This window comes from Salvelinus alpinus, chromosome 6 (assembly GCF_045679555.1).
Source record: "Salvelinus alpinus chromosome 6, SLU_Salpinus.1, whole genome shotgun sequence".
Taxonomy (NCBI): Eukaryota; Metazoa; Chordata; class Actinopteri; order Salmoniformes; family Salmonidae; genus Salvelinus; species Salvelinus alpinus.
Window position 1 is genome coordinate 42,464,737 of NC_092091.1, and position 25,225 is coordinate 42,489,961.

The following is a 25,225-nucleotide window of genomic DNA, read 5'->3' on the forward strand; positions in this document are numbered from 1 at the left end:
AGTGCACTACTTTTGATCAAAAGTAATGCACTATGTACAGAATAGGTCCCCTTTTGGGAAGCACGCTTTTAGCTTACTGGAATAACAAGCAACTTGCTACCATCTAGGAGATGTGACACAAGTGCTGATGCGTTTGTGCCAGAGTAGCTCGCCTGCAGACTCTCTCACTCCTACTGCGTCAATTTCAGAAACATTCAATCAGGCTTCTGTAGATGAATGGGAGCAGTAGAGAGAGGAAAATAGACTTGAGTGCAGGTAGTAGCTGTCCATTGAAAACAACCTCTTTCATACACCTAAGTGTCATGCTCAATACTTAACCCAGGACAAAAGACAGTGGGAAAGCCAACCCTAGATGTGCACTGCCTACAGCCCAGTTAGATGATCTGGAACTGGGGAAAGGTTGTTTCTGCTTGCCATTAACCCCTTTCTAAGTTACTGTAGATGTTTTGTTAACCTTTTCAGATGTGAGTTCCAAATATCTCTAACGGCGCGAGTTGTTTTATGCACATAATGTCAGAATGCACTCACTGTTCCAAAATGTGATTGTTTGCGCAACAGGACAGTTAACACGCTCTGATTGATAATTATCTATAAGCTATGTTCCAACTTGTCAATTTCAAATCATTTTTTACATGTTTTATTTTCTAACACTTTGAATTGAGGTGTGTTCCACCTCCTCATTAATTCACATAGAAGTAGCCCATTTCAGTGTTGCGCACAATTTATGTTTGATGCTTTACTGAGCCGGACAAACTCTCTTCAAGGAGAGCCCAAGCACTTCATCAATGTTTCCGCAGATCAAGTATGCAGACATTTGTACAGGCTTGCAAAAATTGAAACATTTTCTGTCTGGCGCTCGCATTTCCTTCCTTCATGTTTTCCTTACAAATAATAACTTTGGACATGTGTGCGTTCCTATCAAAGTAAGTGCCTTATTTTTTGTATTGTGTTGTCGTTTCTACTGTACCATACTGTATGTATGTATATTTTGTATGTATAGAGCATAATGTATTTACAGTTCTATTCACATGTTTTCAAGTACTGATGACAAGTAATGCATTCCAATTATTGCATAGATTGTAATGGACACCTATGATGTGTGTAAAATATTTTTTGGAAGGTTGTACTGATTATAATGAGCTAATGCTAAGCTATTTGCCAGCTATGTGTGGTGCCATGTTTGTTGACATTATACAATGCATTCTGGATGTCACGTAAACGTCTGTCAGTCAAAGATGTTATAATGAGGTGAAAGGTACATTTCCAGAGGTGAATGAAGGGAAGTGAATGATCGTAGACGACACACCCCCTTCAACATGCATACTGCAAACAGACCAAACTCATCTTGTCTCCTCTTATTATCTTTGGGTGACACAAAAAAACAAACATGGCGGCACGCACAAACTACCCATCGTTGGATTACTTTCGATTTCAAGAAAGTGTTTTACTCAATTATTTCGATCAATGGTGAGCTCACCTGTGATGTGATGAATTATAAATAGTAATTGCTAATAGCTTATTCATATTGTGGTTTCTGACAGCCGAGAGTTATCTAAATATGACCGCTTGTGTTATGCCAATCTTTCCTCAGTTAGCGCTAAGACTAATTTAGCCTATATTTTCCAGGTTTGGATGATTGTGTATTCTGTCGCTACTTCTGTGAATGTCTGAACATTGCATCCCCCCCAAAACTGGTCACATTCAGGACATAACTTTGTAAGGACTGTACTTGTGCAAAACGTTTCTGTGAAAAAACAGAGTGGCCAGCTTAAAAGCTGACTGTTGCGTCAATCGAAACTGGACGTTCTAAATAAGCTTTCTAATCACACCGGTTTGAGCGTACGCTGCAAGGATCACTGTAGAATAATCACACCCATTTGTTGATACATGTGAAAAGGTTAAAGCAAACAGTAAAGCTAAGCATATGTGTACATTGCTGTACAGCCAGAGGTCTTACTGTGTAGTATACTGTATGTGAAGGAAATATATCTGAATATCTGTATGTTTATTGTACCTAAGTAGAGCATGGCAGAGGTGTTACTCTGCAGGTAGATGTGAGTGGAGTATGAGTGGAGTATGGCGGCAGGTAGCCTAGCTGTTAAGAGCGTTAGGCCAATAACTGAAAGGTTGCTGGTTTGAATCCCAAGCTGACTCAGTGAAACATCTGTCGATGTGCCCTTGAACTAGGCACTTAACCCTAATTGCTCCTGTAAGAAGCTATGGATAAGAGCGTCTGATAAATTACTCAAATGTACAATTATAAGTTAACTCTATGTTTAGGGTGTTTCTGTGCCGGCAGAGGTCTCACCTTCCAGGTAGATGTGGTGTGGCTGGCTCCAGTCACTCCACAGGTGGGGCAGAGCAGGGTGGTGAGAGTGGATCTGTACAATGTAGTGCAGACCTGCCCTCAATCCAGTCAGAGACAGCCACTGGTCTCCAGTCACCTCCACATGCTGAGCAAGAGGAATAAGATGTTAAGATGCAGAATTGGACACAAATACACAATGCCATTGTGATGACTGAGAATATGACTGATAAAATATGAGTGGTCTTAAGAATCTCACTTAACGTGTTTGCTCTTGTTCTCTGATAACTGATGTTTGTCTGTATTTGTTGTAAGACCTGTACTTAGATATTGTGTTTGCTCTGAGGCCAGTGTGTCCTTACCTTCCAGTTGGGGTCAGAGGTGTTGTGGGAGGTAATGTATCGGACCTCATAGCTCAGTGGGACAGGGCTGGCATGGGGCTGTGGGTTGCTCCAGCTCAGAACTAGCTCTCCCTCTGCGGTCTGGGTGTGTGTTAGGTTCACTGGTGGGCTTGGTTTATCTGTATAACACACACACCACAAGCAATACATACTAGATAAATCATCATTTGTGATTGTTAGCCAGATCACCATCCTCCAAACTATGTAACATCATCATCGTAATGCCATCCAATACGCCTACACATTGTTCCCTCTAACTGTTTCCATCACTGAGCAAATTTCTTGTCTGCTGAGCGCGAACTTGAACATTGTGGAAAGTCTGTGCAACTTCCGGTGCGTGTTTACTGTGAACACTGAGGCTGTACCAGCTTTAAGTTAGTTTTAACAGTGGTTATGTAGTGCTACCCTCTGCCTATTAGCTACTTAGCTTGTTCAAGCCTCTCTCAAAATACAACACTGCCTCTTTAAGACAAAAATCTTTACCTGACTGGCTTTTCAAAGATGTCTAGAAATGTACCGTTTTGTGCTCTTGTAGGAAACAATCACTCCCCCATTGCAGACTACAAATTATCTATAACTGGGCTAATAACCCACTAACAAGAAAAGGATATGAACAAATGTACAAATGTGTACACGTTGCTACATGTAGCTTTCATTTTTATCTCAAAACAAGCGCAACTACTCACGAACGCTGATACTGTAAACACAGTCCAGTTCAAAGTGAATGGCACAGATCCATATATGCCAATGGTCTATTTGCATATAGGCCTACTGCAGTTCTTATTGGTTATGGCGCATAGGTCTGTGTAGAGTCCTGCATGTCAATGCAATAGAATCCTACTCCGATGCGTTCTGCCGACAACAAAATGTCTTGTATAGTTAGTTTTTCATAATAAGTCTTGCATAGTTAATTTTGTTTTCGGTATGTTGCGTTGGAAGTGGCTAATATTGCTTTGATTCGATCACAATTCCCACAGCAAAGGGAAATGTTGATAGTGTTAACTAAATGGGAAAACTCCCATTTAGTGAAGTTCAATCTCGTACCTCTCTGAGCACGCTGATATTTCTTCTGCGTGGCAGTCCCAGGGAGCTGCACGCCCGCACACACGTGCAGCTTAGAGGGAACATTGCTCCTACACTGATCAAATATCTCTATAACGCAGCGTCAACAATGGCCTCAGGCACATACAGTAATGTAACAGCCATTGGAGACACATTGATTGTCCCTGATAACTGTATTGGTTATAGACTCCCAGAGGCTTCATACAGGGCAGTCAGATAATGAAATCAGCAGAAACATACAGTGGCAGTATTCAGACCCCTTGACTTTTTCCACATTTTGTTACATTACAGCCTTATTCTGGGTAGTGAGCACCCCCCACCCGGGTTCTGCCTATGGGGGGCACCACTGGTCATTTTTGAACGTTTTGAGAAAATGTTCCGAAAAACTACAAAAAAACGAGTCCGCTCTTCTCTGTTCATTGCACTATGTTTGGCTGTTTTTCCAAAATTTCCAAATGCTTTTTAATCCATTTAATCCAAATGGATGAAATAAACAAATCTTCAGCAATCTACAAACAATACCCTATAATGACGAAGTGAAAATACACAAGTATTCAGACCCTTTGCTATGAGACTCGAAATTGAGCTCAGGTGCATCCTGTTTCCATTGATCATCCTTGAGATGTTTCTACAACTTGATTGGAGTCCACCTGTGGTAAATTCAATTGATTGGACATGATTTAAATAAAGGTTAAATAAAAAATGAAAAAATAAAGTCATGAGGTCGAAGGAATTGTCCGTAGAGCTCCGATACTGTCACGATCGTCGTAACTTTGAAGAGAGGACCAAGGCGCAGCGTGATAACAATACATCTTCCTTTTATTAAGAAGACGAAACAAACGAACAAAAACAACAAACAGACGACCGTAAAGCTATACAAACAAATAGTGCTGACACTAAACACTACACATAGACAATTACCCACAATAGCCTACTGCCTATGGCTGCCTTAAATATGGCTCCCAATCAGAGACAAAGAATGACAGCTGTCTCTGATTGAGAACCATTCAGGCAACCATAGACTTACCTAGACACCTACACTCAACACAAACCTATACACTCTAACAAAACCCCCTAGACACTACAACCACCCAAGACAAGACAAATACACACAAACATCCCCCCTGTCACACCCTGACCTAACCAAAATATTACAGAAAACAAAGATAACTAAGGCCAGGGCGTGACAGATACAGGATTGTGTCGAGGCACAGATCTGGGGAAGGGTAACCACAAAAATCTGCAGCATTGAAGGCCAGAGGAAGCCAAAACACACAAGACAGCCAAGCGTCACATCTAGAGGAAACCAGCCCTACGGTGAAGCATGGTGGTGGCAGCCTCATGGTGGGGGATGTTTTTCAGTGGCAGGGACTGGGAGACTAGTTACAATCGAGGCAAAGATGAACAGAGTAAAGTACAGAGATATCCTTGATGAAAACCTGCTCCAGGGTCCCTGATCAGCTGCGTGAACATGCCTTAGGCATGCTGCAAAGAGGCATGAGGACTGCAGATGTGGCCAGGGCAATAAATTGCATTGTCTGTACTGTGAGACGCGTAAGACAGCGCTACAGGGAGACAGGACGGACAGCTGAGCGTCCTCGCAGTGGCAGACCACGTGTAACACCTGCACAGGATCAGTACATCTGAACATCACACTTGCGGGACAGGTACAGGATGGCAACAACAACTGCCCGAGTTACACCAGGAACGCACAATACCTACATCAGTGCTCAGACTGTCCGCAATAGGCTGAGAGAGGCTGGACTGAGGGCTTGTAGGCCTGTTGTAAGGCAGGTCCTCACCAGAAATCACCGGCAACAACGTCGTCTATGGGCACAAACCCATCGTCGCTGGACCAGACAGGACTGGCAAAAAGTGCTCTTCACTAACGAGTCGCGGTTTTGTCTCACCAGGGGTGAAGGTCGGATTCGCGTTTATCGTCGAAGGAATGAGCGTTACACCGAGGCATGTACTCTGGAGCGGGATCGATTTGGAGGTGGAGGGTCCGTCATGGTCTGGGGCGGTGTGCCACAGACCACATCATCATTGCAGGCAATCTCAACGCTGTGCGTTACAGGGAAGACATTCTCCTCCCTCATGTGGTACCCTTCCTGCAGGCTCATCCTGACATGACCCTCTAGCATGACAATGCCACCAGCCATACTGCTCGTTCTGTGCGTGATTTCCTGCAAGACAGGAATGTCAGTGTTCTGCCATGGCCAGCGAAGAGCCTGGATCTCAATCCCATTGAGCACGTCTGGGACCTGTTGGATCAGAGGGTGAGGGCTAGGGCCATTCCCCCCAGAAATGTCCGGGAACTTACAGGTGCCTTGGTGGAAGAGTGGGGTAACATCTCACAGCAAGAACTGGCAAATCTGGTGCAGTCCATGAGGAGGAGATGCACTGCAGTACTTAACTTCTTGTCACTATAGGGGGTGCTGTTTCAACTTGGACATTTATCGTTCCCAAATTAAACTGCCTCGTACTCAATTCTTGCTCGTACAATATGCATATTATTATTGGATAGAAACTATTGGATAGAAAACAATCTCTAGTTTCTAAAACCGTTTGAATTATTTCTCTGAGTGAAACAGAACTCGTTTGGCAGCGAAATTCCTGACAGGTACTGCAAAATCTGAAAATGTTGACCCTGTTCTAGGATCAGTTTAAAACTCTGTATGTATCCTATGGGTCGACATGAACTGCACGCGCCTTCCCCTGGATGTCAGTAACCAATGAGAATTGGAATGGAGTTTCTAGGCAGATCTCAGACCTTATAAAAGCCCATGGCATGGGGGGTGCACTCTTTTCATTGTTCGTCATTGCGCAAAGCAGGATCTCAGCATGGCGTTCGGAAAAGCTCAAGTTATCGGCCTTAGATATATCCGTCTGTGATTTAATTCGATATAGGTGTTAGAAACATCATAACGAAGTTATTTTAAACCGAGTTATATCAGTTTATGCGAGTATATTGCGATTTTCGGATTTTCCTTAGTATTGCGTTTTGAACATTTGGGCATGTATGCGCCACATAGCTAATGTTAGCTGCTATTTCCAAAGTTGAAGAGGACGTTTTACAACCGAGCAACGATTATTTTGGACAAAGGACAACTTGCCCAAGATTCTGATGGAAGCTCGTCCAAAAGTAAGAGCTATTTATGATGTTAATTCGTATTTATGTGGAAAAATGTAAAAGGATTTGTCCGCCATTAATTTCGGCACTGGTCTGGCTGTAACGCACACTGTATGTCTAGTAACGTTAATTTTAAAAATCTAACACAGCGGTTGCATTAATAACTAATGCATCTTTCATTTGCTGTCCAACCTGTATTTTTTAGTCAAGTTTACGATTATTTATCGATTAGATTAGGTGCCTCTCCAAGATGGCGCCGGCCAGAATGCCTGAAATGTTGCTACTGATCACATTGTATAACCACGATTTGTGCTGCTAAATATGCAAATTTTCGAACAAAACCTATATGCATTGTGTAATATGATGTTACAGGACTGTCATCTGATTAAGTTTATCAAGGTTAGTCAAATTATATATCTTTTGCTGGATTGTTACGATCGCTAACCTTTGCTGCTGGTAAATGCGGTTGTGTTTCTGGCTATTGTGGTAAGCTAATATAATGCTATATTGTGTTTTCGCTGTAAAACACTTAAAAAATCTGACATATTGGCTGGATTCACAAGATGTTGGGCTTTCATTTGCTGTACGCTGTGTATTTTTCAGAAATGTTTTATGATGAGTAATTAGGTATTTGACGTTGGTCTCTGTAATTATTCTGCCTGCATCGACGCTATTTCAGATTGCAGCTGCAATGTAGAACTGTGATTTATACCTGAAATATGCACATTTTTCTAACAAAACATATGCTATACAATAAATATGTTATCAGACTGTCATCTGATGAAGTTTTTTCTTGGTTAGTGACTATTTATATCTTTATTTGGTCGAATTAGTGATGGCTACCTATGCAGGAAAAAAATGGTGGAGAAAAAAAAGTTGTGTCTTTTGCTATGGTGGTTAGCTAATAGAAATACATATTGTGTCTTCCCTGTAAAACATTTAAAAAATCGGAAATGATGGCTGGATTCACAAGATCTGTATCTTTCATTTGGTGTCTTGGACTTGTGATTTCATGAACATTTTATTATATGATATCCCTGTAGCTTTAGGCTAGGCTATGCTAGTCAGCTTTTTTGATGGGGGGATCCCGGATCCGGGTTTGTGACTCGTTAGAGGTTAATGCAGCTAGTGGCCACACCAGATACTGACTGTTACTTTTGTTCAGGGACACATTCAATTTCTGTTAGTCACATGTCTTTGGAACGTGTTCAGTTTATGTCTCAGTTGTTGAATCTTGTTATGTTCATACAAATATTTACACATTTACGCAATTGACAGTAAGAGGACGTTTCTTTTTTTGCTGAGTTCATCTTCCTGCGGTGTTGTATGTCATGACGTTGCCTGTTTAGGTACATAAAGCCCATTCCCCTCTCCCTGCCACTCCCTGCCTCCCCCTTTCCTCCTTCAACCCATGCTGTGGTCACAGAGAGATGTCGTATATTCCTGAGAATCTCCTCATGCCCAAACAGTATTAGAGAGAGGGTAAACTTAGAGAACAAAGAGGTTTCTTCCACCTCACAGAACTTGAGGTACGAACAGATTTCATGTTCCGGAAAAAGTATAAAAGATCGGTGAAGATTCCAGCTATTAACAAGTCCGTTTGTCACAAATGTGGGAAACTCATGGGAGACTGTGTGGCTACATTACCATACCGCTGTTTGTATAATAACCTCAGATATGAGGTTTACATCTGATTGTTGTATAAAATGAATGAGTGAGTATGATACAGTTTGTATAATTGTGTAATATGATTTTGGACTGTTTAATGAAGAAAAATACAAATCCCTTTTGATTTGAACTAAATCCGAGGACCCGCCCCTGAGCCAGTTGGGTCAGACATCCTGGGACAGCCCCTCTCTGCAATCCGAATAAAAACCCAACTCTGAGAAATTATCAGGAGACCATGTTTTTTCTCCATAGGAGGAGAACGAAGGTTAAGTACCATTGCTGAATCTTTAACCATACCACGTGGTTAAACTCTTAGACGAATAAGAACAAGTCTTTGATATTGACTACTAGTCTGCAGCTAGGAATTCGGTATCATTGAACGCGAAGAAAGACAGCCGCCGAAACATCCATTCTATAACGAATGTCACTCTGAACTATCCACAATAACCAAGACAGAGAAAGACGAATCTCTCCAACAGAAACTAACTTTTCTCCAGCGATCAAGACGACACACTGAGCGTAAATATATATATATTGATTGCAATTGTTCCCGAATGAGTGAGCGTTCATGTGTAAAGGATTAGCATGTCAATTGTTATAATTATGAACTCTGTAGTAACTTCTTAGTCGAACCCCAATTTTCCCTTTGTCTAACAAGCCGCCATGCCGGTTCAGCCCACTAGGGCATATTTTTCCCATCATTTCATGTAACCATTTTAAGTTTGTTTGTTTGTTTATGCATTTCCGTGAATTACTTAGTTAGTAATAAATAAATGATTTAAGACAATTGATGTATGGATGACTCATAGTGAAGACTGGGTTCGTGCAGATAACCAACAATTTACGACGTTTGGAATAAGACTAACGTGAGGTAAAAATAAATAAATCATTAATCAGAAGACTATTGATTAGATATGAAAATATCTGAAAGGTTATATTGGGAAATTATAACTTTGTAATCTGACTACTTTCCCTGGTGCCCCCGAATTCATAGTTAATTAGTTACGTTATTAATCAGTTGATCGCGTAATCCCTAATTACAGGAATCTTTGATATAAACTATAAGTCTTCAATTTAATGATAGCAAAGACACGACATGTAGTACTTGAGACTGAGTCCCGGTCTACATATTGAGTGAGTGTCTCAGGCTTGTCTTGGTGGATACATTTTTACTTGGTCTTGACTCGGACTTGGACAGTGAGCACACATCCAGCGGAGTAAAAAACTCCTAAATTCAGGTTCCATTCAGTCAGCGCATAAAAGGCTTCCAGGCCAAAGAAATGCACTGCATTCTTGAAAAATTAATATCTTAACAATTCGAAACTCGTAATATTACTGTCCTTTACTTTCATTGAAAAATATCCTTTAACTTTGTCAGAATTTCCTTGACTAGCTGGTAGGGAAGAGTGGGGGAAGTAAGGAGAGACAGGGGGAAGTTGTAACAGTCTTTATATCTATTTTAGACATGTTTGTGCAGTGGTGAACCTATTGGACGAAGGCTTTCAGTGTGACAGGCTAGTGATGCTAAAAGGATAGTAACCGTAATACATTAAAGGGATGGCTTTAGGGTTCCCGAGTGGCGCAGTGGTCTAAGGCACTGCATATCAGTGCTAGAGGTGTCACTACAGACCCTGGTTTGATTCCAGGCTGTATCACATCCGGCCGTGATTGGGAGTCCCATAGGGCGGCGCACAATTGGCCCAGCGTCGTCCGGGTTAGGGTTTGGCCGGGGTAGGCCGTCATTGTAAATAAGAATTTGTTCTTAACTGACTTGCCTAGTTAAATAAAGTGAATTAAATGTAGGAGAGTGCACCTTTTGTAAAACACTAAAGGGCCAGTGGTGTAGTGGAGGCTATATGCAGGTGTAAGCAATATACCCAGTGTGCAATGCCTATACTCACTTAATAATCCCTTCTGTTGCATATCAAAGTAGTGTAGTGGAGGTATACAACATATTAATAATGTAGTACAATAGAAATCATGCACCAAGTAGCCTACACAATCACAAAGCATGTGAAATATATTCACATGCACACATAGCCTAGTTTCAGCAGAATATAATCTTCAGGCAGCAAGAGTGCTCAGCTCTCAACTGGTTGTTGCATGGAGCAGCTCTCCGAAGAATGACATCGGTAGCCGATAGGTAGGAAAGACGTTTCAACTGATGATATTTACCAGTAAATGCTAACTAAGCCAACAATGGGTATGCAAACCTGGTATTGAAAAGGTTTCGTCTTTAGTCTTGGTTAGTAGGCTATTTGCATTCATCATGCTCTGTTTGCATGGACATTTCTAAAGGCTGTCCCAAAAAACCTTCCCAATTATATGTTGACTGCAATGTAGACCTACCTGACAGAATGATATCATGCTGATTTGTATCAATTTGGAGGGCATTTGTTTTGCTCAATTGAATTAAAGTGTAACCACACCCTCCAAAAATAAAACGTTTTTATAAAACGGTCTCCAGGGGCCTGTTGCACAAAAGTAGAATTAAGACATCCGGGATAAATGACTCAGCTGAGCTCAATGAAGCCAAAACATGTGCGTCCAGGCTTAATTGGTTGCACAAAGACCAAGCCAGGATGAGCAGACACGGATTCATTAAGCCAGGTGAAACCAATCCTGGATAGGTGCGCGCTCACGGCTCACTCAAATAGACCCCGCCACAGATCACAGATTAACTGATTTACCATGGCAACTAGAGCCGCGTACTTTTCCCCGTCGGAAGCACAAATCCTCATGGAGGCATACGAGGAGGTAAAAGATATAATTAAGAAGAAAGGCAACACCGCCACAGTGATAAAGCAAAGAGAAAAAGCGTGGCAAAGTATTGCAGACCGCCTGAATGCGTAAGTAGTGCACAATTACACACTCACCGCTCCGCTGAAACATCACAATTACAATTCAAATATTTAATTCACATCTCCAAAAATGCAGTTGTACTGTAATTATGAAACGGTTAAATTTTTAATTGAAATGCACTGCAGATATGAGTGAAATTGTGTAAAGTAACTCCATCACACTGTATAAAGCTATGATAAATGTTTTGATATTTTTACTGAAGACAAAAATACCAAGTAATTTTTTGCAGTGTGACTCCATTAAATGTGTGTGTGTGTGTGTGTGTGTGTGTGTGTGTGTGTAGATTAAACATGAACGGGCCAAAACGGACATGGCAGCAGGTCAAAATCAAATACAAGAACATTCTGCAGAATGGTATGGTCCCTGACTAATATTTAACAAAGCACAAGCATATATTGTACCCAGAAGGTGCCTGCTCACACATTGTCTGTACTGTTTTAGCAGTGAAAAAGAATACCCACAGACAAGGCACGGGTGGTGGGTCACCAAAGGCTGACCTTACCCCAGCAGAGGACATGGCCTTGGAGCTAAATAAAGGCAGGCCCGTCTTAGAGGGGATCCCTGGGGGGAAAGAGACGAGCATAGGTTCCTCCCAAGATGCCACCCGCTTCATTCAAGGTATGTCCTTCCATCTCTACATGGGATACAACCACATTCATATTGAATCAATTTGGACTGTCTGACTTTGGTTTACCTATTGCCTTGCAGTGTCTGGCAGCACTGTGTTCCTGTTAGAGCCACCAGCACAAGCACCAGACGATGCTGATCCAGTGAGTACTCCATCAAAGGCATACTGTAGGCCTGGCATGTCTTGTCTACTAGCTTCAATATGAATCCGATTAAATGTGATAGGGTGAAGGCCCCAGTGCAGCAGCAACAGCACATGATGGAGACGATGATGAGGAGGAGACCATCTCTCTGGATTCCAGAAGGCATGAGGTAATAGTACTGTGAAAGTACTATTTACTCTACAATGGTGAGGAGTCCTCATCAAAATCAAAAAATCTAATTTCTTTTACAGGACCCAGATGCTATACAGTGGGAAAACCAGCCTGGCAACATAGTGCGTATTAATAAAAGGACACCACATCCTGCCAAATTCCAGCTGCGCTAATTGTATTGTGTTCACAGAGCTCACAAGCTATCAGAAAGTTGTATGGCAACCACCTCCGGCGCCAAATAGAACTGGCAGACATAGACATTCAGTACAAGAAGAAAAAGATGGAAAATCTTGCACTGGAGTCCGAAATAAAAAAGAGGACAATTAGGAAACTGGACCTTGAAATAAAAAAACTTGAGAGGGAGGTGAGATATGCCTTCAATGTACACTGTATGCTAACTGTAACACAAATGTATTAATCATTATTTTTCTTTCCTCCCCCAGCTCCAAGAAGATGACACAGCTCAAAATAAAAATTAGGTATATTCTCGTAAAGTCAAGTGAGCCATGACATATGAGCTCTTATTGTGAGCACACAGGACGGTGGCATCTTTCTAAGGTTTCTATTATTTTCCCAGCAATCAGTACAACCAAGTCATCGTTATAAGGCATCGCCCTCTTTTGCCCACCCCCCCAGCACCAGGTGTGGCCACTAGCCTATATGAAGGCCCAAAATTGTGTGTTCCTTTCTGCTCTGACAATGGCATGCCCATTCGTGCGAGATGTGGTGGATGAAGAAGCACTTGTGCTGAGGAGAGCCTTCAGGCGAGAAAGGGTCTTCAGGGACCGGTTGGACCCACTGGCCTTCCCTGATGACCATCTATATGAAAGATACAGGTTTTCTGCAGATGGCATCAGGTATCTATGCAGACTACTGGGTCCCAGGATTAAGCACCGCACTGCACGGAGCCATGCACTGAGTGTGGAGCAAATGGTTTGTGTGGCCTTGCGCTTTTTTGCTAGTGGAGCCTTCCTGTACTCAGTGGGGGATGCAGAACAGCTGAACAAGGCCACAATTTGCCGCACAATAAGGAGTGTGTGTCTGGCTATCAAAGCATTAGCAGATGTCTTCATCTCCTTCCCTGGCCACAGAAGACTCTGTGACATCAAAGAGGAGTTCTATAGGATTGCAGGTAAGAGGATCTACAAATTACAGGACAACTGTTAACACATAGTAGGATACTCATTACTTTGTGTGACAGGTTTCCCCAATGTCATTGGTGCAGTGGACTGCACACACATAAGGATAAAAGCCCCCTCAGGTGCCCATGAGGCCGATTTTGTGAATAGGAAATCCTTTCACAGCATTAATGTTCAGGTGAACATAACTTTTTGATATTGTCCATTGACGAACACTCTGCATTGCCAGTGATGTGCATTGATTGGTGTAATATTCCTCATCTTATGATTTCAGATGGTCTGCAATGCTGACTGTGTGATCAGCAATGTTGTGGCAAAATGGCCTGGCTCAGTCCATGACTCCAGAATCTTTCGGGCCTCTGAAATCTATCAGTGCCTATCACAAGGTAAGCCACACAACCCCTATTTATAACCATCATGGCTGTGTCAAGAATATCACTGTGTTTATGAGGTAGTAATGATGAGATTTTGTGTTGACAGGTGAATTCTCTGGTGTGTTGCTGGGAGACAGGGGGTATGGCTGCCAGCCTTTTCTCCTGACACCTTTCACAGACCCCCAGGAAGCACAGCAGGCCTACAACCATGCCCATGCCAGGACCAGGGCCAGAGTTGAAATGACCTTTGGCCTCCTGAAGGCACGCTTTCACTGCCTTCACAAATTAAGGGTCAGCCCTGTTAGGGCATGTGATATTACTGTGGCTTGTGCTGTCCTCCACAATGTGGCCTGCCTGAGGAAGGAGAGGGCCCCCAGAGTGCCACCAGCCATGGACTGGGACAATCCGGCAATCTTCCCTGATGACGACAGTGGTCGGCTGCTGAGGGACCAATATGTGTTGAATTATTTTAGTTAGTATGTGTGCTTTCAATTTTGGTTAAATATGTCCTGCGGTGGCAGAGGAATTTGGGTTTTTTTGGGTTCGTTTTTTGACGAATTTGGCCTCTTATGATGTTTGTGCGGTATACTGTGTGTAATACAAGGCTGCAGGGAGGCTACTGCATCCATTCATTTGTCTGTTCAGTTGATGTGTATGGATTTGTCCTGCATTTATTTTAGTGTGCAGACATGCAGGGTGTGTTATATACAGACCTTTGAATGTGTATGTATCATTTTGTATAATATGCTTGGATTCTGTGCTTTCCATCTTGTAGAGTCACTGTGACTTCAGTTTCGAAAGGAGCTGATGGTTTACCTGCTTTGTTTTGTCCTTATTCAATAAAGGAACATAATGTTACACATTGTGTTTTTATATTCATATGGAATGTGTATTTGTTTATATGACAGAGTACTAGGGCCACACTGAAGAAAAAGGATAAAGTCATAAATTTATGAGGCTGGTTCTTTCTGCAGAAAAGCTACATATTGTTTTTACAGTTTTGATACTTATGACAATGTGATACTTAATATTCTGGCACATCAGCATGTCTTTGTTTATGAAACCATACTGAAGTACAATTTCACGAAATGCCCCACATCTGTCATTTTAACAACTGTCCTCCTTTAAAACAACTGGTTACAATATTATGACTTTTTCCCCTCTGTGGCCCTAATATTCTATCATTTTATATATAGCCTTATAGTCTATGGGAAACTGTAAATTATCTAATGATAGCAACATCATCTAAAAATCATTTTTTATCCAAAATCATTGAAATTAATGATCACAAACGTTTAAATAATAACAGTGGGTCTAGTTATATGTGATAACAATGTATAGTGAGCAGTGAAATAACTATTGGTTTCCATTTGTGGTGACTGCTGACTGACATTAGGGATGAGATTAAATAGATCCTGGAATTTAGCCTGGTCTGGAGCAGGCTAGCTCCACAGAATAAATCTCCATGGTAATTTATACCATAACATATCCTCCTGCCCCCTATCCATCTTTAGTGCAACCGGATTACGGATCAATTGAGCCAGGATCACCAAGATATCCTGGCTTAATCCCTTATCCTAGTTTTGTGCAACAGGCCCCAGATGTGGTTTAAGCATTGTTGTGGACTTGTTGTGCTTGAGAGGATCGTCATTCCACATTTGTTGTGGAGTGAAAATCTGACACATCTATGGGAAAACATTGGATGCCTTTCCTTCACACAAGACCCACTACACCACTGCATAGGTCCGATGGAAAGACAGCAGTCCATTCACTCGGACATAATAAGCCAGTAGGTCCCAATCATAAGAATACAAAAACACAACAATTAGGGTAAGAATTTCTCAACTGAAATGTACAACTATTACTTCCCATTGCAAAAAACATTGCACGTTTAGCACACAAAGTAACCGGTGATTTAAAGTATAAATGCAACAATGTTTTACACACATACAGTATATACAGTGGGGCAAAAAAGTATTTAGTCAGCCACCAATTGTGCAAGTTCTCCCACTTAAAAAGATGAGAGAGGCCTGTAATTTTCATCATAGGTACACTTCAACTATGACAGACAAAATGAGGGGAAAAAAATCAGAAAATCACATTGTAGGATTTTTTATGAATTTATTTGAAAATTATGGTGGAAAATAAGTATTTGGTCACCTACAAACAAGCAAGATTTCTGGCTCTCACAGACCTGTAACTTCTTCTTTAAGAGGCTCCTCTGTCCTCCACTCATTACCTGTATTAATGGCACCTGTTTGAACTTGTTATCAGTATAAAAGACACCTGTCCACAACCTCAAACAGTCACACTCCAAACTCCACTATGGCCAAGACCAAAGAGCTGTCAAAGGACACCAGAAACAAAATTGTAGACCTGCACCAGGCTGGGAAGACTGAATCTGCAATAGGTAAGCAGCTTGGTTTGAAGAAATCAACTGTGGGAGCAATTATTAGGAAATGGAAGACATACAAGACCACTGATAATCTCCCTCGATCTGGGGCTCCACGCAAGATCTCACCCCGTGGGGTCAAAATGATCACAAGAACGGTGAGCAAAAATCCCAGAACCACACGGGGGGACCTAGTGAATGACCTGCAGAGAGCTGGGACCAAAGTAACAAAGCCTACCATCAGCAAGGGCATTGAAGATGAAACGTGGCTGGGTCTTTCAGCATGACAATGATCCCAAACACACCGCCCGGGCAACGAAGGAGTGGCTTCGTAAGAAGCATTTCAAGGTCCTGGAGTGACCTAGCCAGTCTCCAGATCTCAACCCCATAGAAAATCTTTGGAGGGAGTTGAAAGTCCGTGTTGCCCAGCAACAGCCCCAAAACATCACTGCTCTAGAGGAGATCTGCATGGAGGAATGGGCCAAAATACCAGCAACAGTGTGTGAAAACCTTGTGAAGACTTACAGAAAACGTTTGACCTCTGTCATTGCCAACAAAGGGTATATAACAAAGTATTGAGATAAACTTTTGTTATTGACCAAATACTTATTTTCCACCATAATTTGCAAATAAATTCATTAAAAATCCTACAATGTGATTTTCTGGATTTTTTCTTCTCATTTTGTCTGTCATAGTTGAAGTGTACCTATGATGAAAATTACAGGCCTCTCTCATCTTTTTAAGTGGGAGAACTTGCACAATTGGTGGCTGACTAAATACTTTTTTGCCCCACTGTATGTATGTGGACACCCCTTCAAATTAGTATATTTGACTATTTCAGCCACACCCGTTGCTGACAGGTGTATAAAATCGAGCACACAACCAAATAATCTCAATAGATAAACATTGGCAGTAGAATGGCCTTACTGAAGAGCTCAGTGACTTTCAACGTGGCACTGTCACAGGATGCCACATTTCCAACAAGTCAGTCAAATTTCTGCCCTGCTAGAGCTGCCCCGGTCAACTGTAAGCTCTGTTATTGTGAAGTGGAAACGTCGAGGAGAAAACAATGGCTCAGCCGCTAAGTGGTAGGCCACACAAGCTCACAGAACGAGACAGATGAGTGCTGAAGCGCGTAAAAATCGTCTGTTCTCGGTTGCAACACTCACTACAAAGCTGTAAATTGCCTCTGGGAGCAACGCCAGCACAAGAACTGGTTGTCGGGAGTTTCATGAAATGGGTTTTCATGGCCGAGCAGTTGCACATAAGCCTAATATAACCATGCACAATGCCAAGAGTCGGCTGGAGTGGTGTAAAGCTTGCCGCCATTGGAAACTCGTTCTCTGGAGTGAACAATCACGCTTCACCATCTGGCAGTCCAATGGGCGAATCTAGGTTTGGCAGATGCCAGGAGAACGCTACCTGCCCGAATGCGTAGTGCCAACTGTAATGTTTGGTGGAGGAGGAATAATGGTCTAGGGCTGTATTTCATGGTTCGGGCTAGCCCCTTTGTTCCAGTGAAGGGAAACCTTAACGTTACAGTATACAATGCCATTCTAGATGATTCTGTGCTTCAAAATTTGTGACAACAGTTTGGGGAAGGCTCTTTCCTGTTTCAGCATGACAATGCCCCTGTGCATAAAGCGAGGTCCATACAGAAATGGTTTGTCCTGCACAGAGCCCTGACCTCAACACCATCACACCTTTGGGATGAATTGGAATGCCGACCACGACTGTGAGCCAGGACTAATCGCCCAACATGAGTGCCCAACCTAACTTATGCTCTGGTGGCTGAATGGAAGCAAGTCCCCGCACAATGTTCCAACATATAGTGGAAAGTCTTCCCAGAAGAGTGGAAACTGTTATAGCAGCAAAAGGGGGACCAACTCCATATTAATGCCCATGATTTTGGAATGAGATGTTCGACGAGCAGGTGTCCACATACTTTTGGTCATGTAGTATAAGTTATTTTGAAAGACATGGCTAATAACAGGATGCAAGCTGCAATAAAAAGCACAGTTCCACTCACCAGATTTGCTGAAAAGGGAGACGCTAATAAATTAGCAACAACATCCTCTTCGATAACACCTGATGCAGCCGCTGCAAACTAGCCTAAAACAAAATCTAGCTAGCTAGACCGTGGGAAAACTACTGCTCGCTATTGCTTCGAGAAGGCAGAAGTTTCCATAAGTTTTTGTAAAAACGGTCCCACCCATTACAAGCCAATGTGATTGGTTGATTCCACTGTTACTCCACAATGTTGCACTAATACAGTTGAATGACACGTGGCTTCTATCAAGCTTCTGAAGGCCTAGCCAATGGCTGACTTAGCTAGCTAGATGTATCTCCCCAGAGAAGACCAAAAGAAATATCCTAATTGGATTAAATAAGATTAAATCAAAACATAATTGAAGATAAAAATATAATTATTATTTGTATTATTTTATAAATCCTTAGCCTTTCTCTAAAAGCGTAGAAGGCCCTCACTGTTCCCCACTGTGTTAGGCTTAGTAAACATTTGTTTAGAGTGGCTCTATTTGCCCTCAGAAAGCATTTTTCCCCATTTTGAATGTCTAAAGAATCCATATGTTGTTCTGAAATATGAACACAGAAATACTGGACATTTTGAACTCTTATTATGGTGACAATTTGACAAAATTACAGTAACGGTTTTGAATTGGACTCGCATTTTTCTGGTATTGGTCTAGACTCAGTCTCGTACCCCTCGTCCCCCTCCCGGTCTCAGTCTTGACTCAGTCTCACCCACCCTCCGGTCTTGGTCTTGACTCGGACCTGATTCGTTCCGGCCTTGGTCTTGAATCAGTCTCACTTTAGGTGATCTCGAACACAACACTGTCTTCCTGGTATTTAAACAGCATTTAAATTGACAATTAAACATATTTCTCTGCCTGGTATTTAAACGGCTTTGTTAATTTAAGTTGCTTGCGCTTACTCCCAGCGATTGACTTGACACAGGCGTTGTTTGTAGCCCATCGAATGAAATGGAAACGAGACATGTCATCGTTATGAGACGCGTTGATGATGATTGGCAGGGGGGATAATTGAGTATTATAATGACAATGTCACCGCCTAGCCGACAGAAAGAGAGAATGGTATTAATTAGCATTATCTTTTTAAATTTTCTGTTTCATTATAAAATAAATTAGCACTCTCAGACATTCATGTCTCATTAAACAGGCTGTGAATGTGAAATAACTTTTTACTGTAGATTACGGAATGAATGTCAATTAACTTCATGTTGGTTGGACACTAAGGGGACTATTCAGAATTGAGATACAGAGCATTCGGAAAGTATTCAGACACCTTGAATTTTTCCACATTTTATTATGTTACAGCCTTAATCTAAAATGGATTACATTTTTTTCCTCATCAATTGTTTTCCTGATATTTCACACAATACCCCATAATGACAAAGCAAAAAAGATTTATAGAAATGTTTTCCAATTTATTACAAATAAAAAACTGATAACATATTTACATAAGTATTCAGACCCTTTACTCAGTACTTTGTTGAAGCTCCCTTTGCAGCGATTACAGCCTCGAGTCTTCTTGGGTATGACGCTACAAACTTGGCACACCTGTATTTGGGGAGTTCCTCACAATCTTCTCTGCAGATCCTCTCAAGGTCTGTCAGGTTGAATGGGGAGCGTCGCTGCACAGCTATTTTCAGGTGTCTTCAGAGATGTTCGTTCGGGTTCAAGTCCGGGCTCTGGCTGGGCCAATCAAGGACATTCAGAGACTTGTCCCAAAGCCATTCCTGCATTGTCTTGGCTGTGTGCTTAGGGTTTTTTTCCTGTTGGAAGGTGAACCTTTGCTCCATTCATCTTTCCCTCGATCCTGACTAGTCTCCCAGTTCATGCCTCTGAAAAACATCCCCACAGCATGCTGCTGCCACCACACTTCACCGTAGGGAATGGTGCCAGGTTTCCTCCAGACGTGGCGCTTGGCATTCAGGCCAAAGGGTTCAATCTTGGTTTCATTAGACCAGAGAAACTTGTTTCCCATGGTCTGAGAGTCCTTTAGGTGCCTTTTGGCAAACTCCAAGCGGGAGTTATTGACTACCTCTCTAGTTTCATTATGGTCCAAATGGCTCCCTAGATACCGCTAGCCTACATAATGAACAGTGCCAGCCTGCCAGGCAGCACGCTGGTACTTGGCATAATGAACGCACCAATTCCACGTGTTTCTCTGTTGCTCGTTAAGAAAAATGAAATTTCAGTCTTGAAATAACATTTCAACAAACTTCAACGTGTCTTCTTTCCAATGGTACCAATTATATGCATATTCTGGCTTCAGGGCCTGAGCAACAGGCAGTTTACTTTCGGCACGTCAGTCAGGAGGAAATTGAGGAAAAAAATGAGAAAAATACAAAAAATTAAATAAAAGTAACAAATAATTAAAGAGCAGTAATCAAATAACAATCGTGAGGCTATATACTGGGGGTACTGGTACAGAGTCAATGTACGGGGGCACCGGTTAGTCGAGGTAATATGTACATGTAGGTAGAGTTATTAAAGTGACTATGCATAGGTAATAACAGGGAGTTGCAGCATTGTAAAAGAGGGGGCGGGGCAATGCAAATAGTCTGGGTAGCCATTTGATTACCTGTTCAGGAGTCTTATGGCTTGGGGGTAGAAGCTGTTTAAAAGCTTCTTGGACCTAGACTTGGCACTCTGGTCACGCTTGCCGTGTGGTAGCAGAGAGAACAGTATACGACTAGGTTGGCTGGAGTCTTTGACAATTTTTAGGGCCTTCCTCTGACACCACCTGGTATAGAGGCTGGATGGCAGGAAGCTTGGCCCCCAGTGATGTACTGGGCTGTACACACTACCTTCTGTAGTGACTTGCGGTCGGAGGCTGAGCAGTTGCCATACCAGGCAGTGATGCAACCCATCAGGATGCTCTTGATGGTGCAGCTGTAGAAGCTTTAGAGGATCTGAGGACCCATGGCAAATATTTTCAGTATCCTGAGGGGGAAATCGGTTTTGTCGTGCCCTCTTCACGACTGTCTTGGTGTGTTTGGACCACATTAGTTTGTTGGTGATGTGGACGCCAAGGAACTTGAGGCTCTCAACATGCTCCACTACAGTACCTTAGTGTTCTTGGGTACAGGGACTATGGCATGACCGATTAATTAGGGCCGGTTTCAAGTTATCATAACAATCGGTAATCAGTCTTTTTGGGCGCCGATTATGGCCGATTACATTGCAATCCATGAGGAAAGATGTGACAGGCTGACCACCTGTTATGCGAGTGCAGCGTCAAAAGGACCTTGTGGCTGCAATGAGCCAAGGTAAGTTGCTAGCTAACATTAAACTTATCTTATAAAAAACAAACAATCTTCACATAATCACTAGTTAACTACACATGGTTGATGATATTACTAGGTTAACTAGCTTGTCCTGCGTTGCATATAATCAATGCGGTGCCTGTTAATTTATCATCGAATAACAGCCTAATTCAACTTCGTCAAACAGGTGAGAATTTAACAATAGCGCATTCGCGAAAAAAGCACATTCATTGCACAAATGTACCTAACCATAAACATCAATGCCTTTCTTAAAATCAATACACAGAAGTATATTTTTTTAAACCTGCATATTTAATTAAAATAAATGCATGTTAGCAGGCAATATTAACTAGGGAAATTTTGTCACTTCTCTTGCATTCAGTGCAAGCAGAGTCAGGGTATATGCAACAGTTTGGGCCGCCTGGCTCGTTGCGAACTGTGTTTCTTCCTAACAAAAACCGTAATTAATTTGCCAGAATTTTACATCATTATGACATAACATTGAAGGTTGTGCAATGAAACAGCAATATTTAGACTTAGGGTTGCCACCCGTTTGACAAAATACAGAATGGTTCCGTATTTCACTGAAAGAATAAACGTTTTGTTTTCTAAATGACAGTTTCCTGGATTTGACCATATTAATGACCAAAGGCTCATATTTCTGTGTGTTTATTATAATTAAGTCTATGATTTGATATTTCATAGAGCAGTCTGTGTGAGCGGTGGTAGGCAGCAGCAGCAGGCTCGTAAGCATTCATTCAAACAGCACTTTACTGCGTTTGCGAGCAGCTCTTAGCAACACTTGAAGCACAGCGCTGTTTATGACTTCAAGCCTATCAACTCCCGAGATTAGGCTGGCAATACTAAAGTCACTATGAGAACATCCAATAGTCAAAGGTATATGAAATACAGATGGTATAGAGAGAAATAGTCAAAGCGTCATAATTCCTATAATAACTTCAACCTAAAACTTCTTAACTGGGAATACTGGACAACTGGGAATATTGAACCACCAGCTTTCATATGTTCTCATGTTCTGAGCAAAGAACTTAAACGTTAGCTTTTTTACATGGCACATATTCCACTTTTACTTTCTTCTCCAACACTGTGTTTTTGAATTATTTAAACCAAATTGAACATGTTTCATTATTTATTTTAGACTAAATAGATTTTATTTATGTATTATATTAAGTTAAAATAAAAGGGTTCATTGTTCATTCAGTATTGTTGCAATTGTTATTATCACAAATATATATAAAAATTGCCCGATTAATCGTAATGGCTTTTTTTGGTCCTCCAATAAATCAGTATCGGTATCGGCGTTGAGAAATCATAATCGGTCGACCTCTACTTGAAACATGTTGGTATTACAGGCTCAGACAGGGAGAGGTTGAAAATGTCAGTGAAGACACCTGCCAGTTGGTCGGCGCATGCTCGGAGTACACGTCCTGGTAATCCGTCTGGCCCTGTGGCCTTGTGAATGTTGACCTGTTTAAAGGTCTTACTCACATCGGTTGCGGAAAGCGTGATCACACAGTCGTCCGGAACAGCTGATGCTCTCATGCATGTTTTAGTGTTATTGTCCTTGAAGCGAGCATAAAAGTAATTTAGCTCGCCTGGTAGGCTCGTGTCACTGGGCAGCTCTCGGCTGTGCTTCCCTTTGTAGTCTGTAATAGTTTGCGAGCCCTGCCACATCCGACGAGCGTCGGAGCCGGTGTAGTATGATTTGATCTTAGTCTTGTATTGATACTTCGCCTGTTTGATGGTTAGTCGGAGGGCATAGCGGAATTTCTTTTAAGCTTCCGGGTTAGAGTCCTGTTCCTTGAAAGTGGCAGCTCTACCCTTTAGCTCAGTGCGGATGTTGCCTGTAATCCATGGCTTCTGGTTGAGGTATGTACGTACAGTCACTGTGTGGACGACATCATCAATGCACTTATTGATGAAGCCAGTGACTGATGTGGTGTACTCCTCAATGCTATCGGAAGAATCCCGAAACATAATCCAGTCTGTGCTAGCAAAACAGTCCTGTAGCTTAGCATCTTCTTCATCTGACCACTTTTTATTGATGCTTCCTTTTTTACTGGTGCTTCCTGCTTTCATTTTTGCTTGTAAGCAGAAATCAGGATTATGGTCAGATTTGCCAAATGGAGGGCGAGGGAGAACTTTGCATGCATCTCTGTGTGTGGAATAAAAGTGGTCTAGAGTTTTTTCCCTCTGGTTGCACATTTAACATGCTGGTAGAAATTAGGTAAAACGGATTTAGGTTTCCCTACATTAAAGTCCCCAGCCACTAGGAGCGCCATCTCTGGATGCCAGCATTGGTTTGTAGTGGTAAATAGACAGCTACAATGAATATAGATGAAAACTCTCTAGGTAGATATTGTGCTCTACAACTTATCATGAGATACTCTACCTCAGGTTAGCAAAACCGAGACTTCCTTAGATATCGTGCACCAGCTGTTGTTTACAAATATACATAGACCACCACCCCTCGTCTTACCAGAGGCTGCTGTTCTATCCTGCCGATACAGTGTATAACCGCCAGCTGTATGTTATTCATGTTGTCATTCAGCCATGACTCGTTGAAACTTAAGATATTACAGTTTTTAATGTCCCGTTGGTAGGATATACATGCTTTTAGTTCGTCCACTTTATTATCCAGCGTTTGCACGTTGGCCAGTAGTACCGATGGCAAAAATATTGACCTAACACAAGCAGTCATATTTAGCTAACTTTCAGTTGACAGAAACCATAATATGAATTAGCTAATAGAAATTACTATTTACAATTCATCACATCACAGGTGAGCTCACCATTGATCGAAAAAATTGAGTAAAACACTTTCTAAAAATCTAAATTAATCCAATGATGGGTAGTTTGTACGCGCTGCCATGTTTGTTTTTTCAGGGTCATCCAAAGATAAGAGGAGACAAGATGAGTTTGGCCTTTTTCAGTATGCATGTTGAAGGGGGTGTGTCGTCTACCATCATTCACTTCTCTAAATTCACTTCCGGAAGTTTACTCCGAAAGATGAGTGAACCATCCCTCACCTCATTTCTTATAATATCTTTGGTCTGACAGACGTTTACGTGACACCCAGAATGCATTGTATAATGTCAACACAGCTGGCAAATAGCTTAGCATTAGCTCATCATAATCAGTACAACCTTCAAAAAAGTATTTTACACACATCATATGTGTCCATTACAATAAAATAAATCTGAATAAATGTGAATAAAACAGTAAATACATTATGCTCCATACATACATACAGTATGCTAAAGTAGAAACGACAACACGATATACAGAAAATAAGGAACTTACTTTGATTGGAACGCACAAATGTCCTAAGTTATTATTTGTAAACAACAATGAAGGCGATGTGAACGCCAGCCAGAAAATATGCCAGGGGGGAAAAGTTTGTGCTTGACTGCGCAAATGTCTGCATACATGATCTGGGGAAACACTGGGGAGGTTTCTTAGGCTCTCATCGAAGAGAAGTTGTCGGTAAAGCCTCAAACATAAATTGTCTGCAACAGTGAAATGGGCTACTTCTATGTGAATTTATGAGAAGGTGGAACACAACTCAATTAAAACTTTGAAGAAAATCATTTCAAATTGACAAGTTGAAATATAG

At 41.8% G+C, this 25,225-nt stretch overlaps 2 protein-coding genes across 7 annotated transcripts in view; one reads left to right on the plus strand and one right to left on the minus strand.

The window, feature by feature from the left end:
* Nucleotides 1–25,225, minus strand: part of LOC139577545 (leptin receptor-like) — an 86,880-nt gene that overhangs the window by 35,080 nt on the left and 26,575 nt on the right. For both annotated transcript variants that reach the window (XM_071404595.1, XM_071404594.1), the window contains exons 7-8: nt 2,668–2,825; nt 2,309–2,453 (exon numbers count right to left, since the gene is read on the minus strand). In XM_071404595.1, coding sequence (XP_071260696.1) covers nt 2,309–2,453; nt 2,668–2,825 — 303 coding nt within the window. The remainder of the gene's footprint in view (nt 1–2,308; nt 2,454–2,667; nt 2,826–25,225) is intronic.
* On the plus strand, nt 11,037–14,764 carry LOC139577546 (putative nuclease HARBI1). 5 transcript variants are annotated; one of them, XM_071404596.1, is made up of 11 exons: nt 11,037–11,418; nt 11,715–11,785; nt 11,873–12,049; nt 12,140–12,201; nt 12,284–12,370; nt 12,453–12,736; nt 12,816–12,851; nt 12,950–13,504; nt 13,574–13,689; nt 13,786–13,897; nt 13,992–14,764. In XM_071404596.1, exons 8-11 carry the CDS (start codon nt 13,033–13,035, stop codon nt 14,360–14,362), a joined length of 1,071 nt encoding a protein of 356 aa, XP_071260697.1. In that variant the 5' UTR covers nt 11,037–11,418; nt 11,715–11,785; nt 11,873–12,049; nt 12,140–12,201; nt 12,284–12,370; nt 12,453–12,736; nt 12,816–12,851; nt 12,950–13,032; the 3' UTR covers nt 14,363–14,764. The 5 variants fall into 5 exon arrangements, with proteins under 5 accessions (XP_071260697.1, XP_071260701.1, XP_071260700.1 ...); XM_071404600.1 differs by lacking the exon at nt 13,574–13,689 and having other exon boundaries at nt 12,453–12,494; nt 12,563–12,736; XM_071404597.1 differs by lacking the exon at nt 11,037–11,418 and having other exon boundaries at nt 11,637–11,785; nt 12,453–12,494; nt 12,563–12,736.

Coding starts and splice junctions, on each gene's coding strand:
- LOC139577546 (XM_071404596.1), top strand. CDS start 13,033: ATGAAGGCCCAAAATTGTGTGTTCCTTTCTGCTCTGACAATGGCATGC. Junction 13,505..13,573: donor GGAGTTCTATAGGATTGCAG/GTAAGAGGATCT, acceptor TTTGTGTGACAG/GTTTCCCCAATGTCATTGGT. Junction 13,690..13,785: donor TTCACAGCATTAATGTTCAG/GTGAACATAACT, acceptor TTATGATTTCAG/ATGGTCTGCAATGCTGACTG.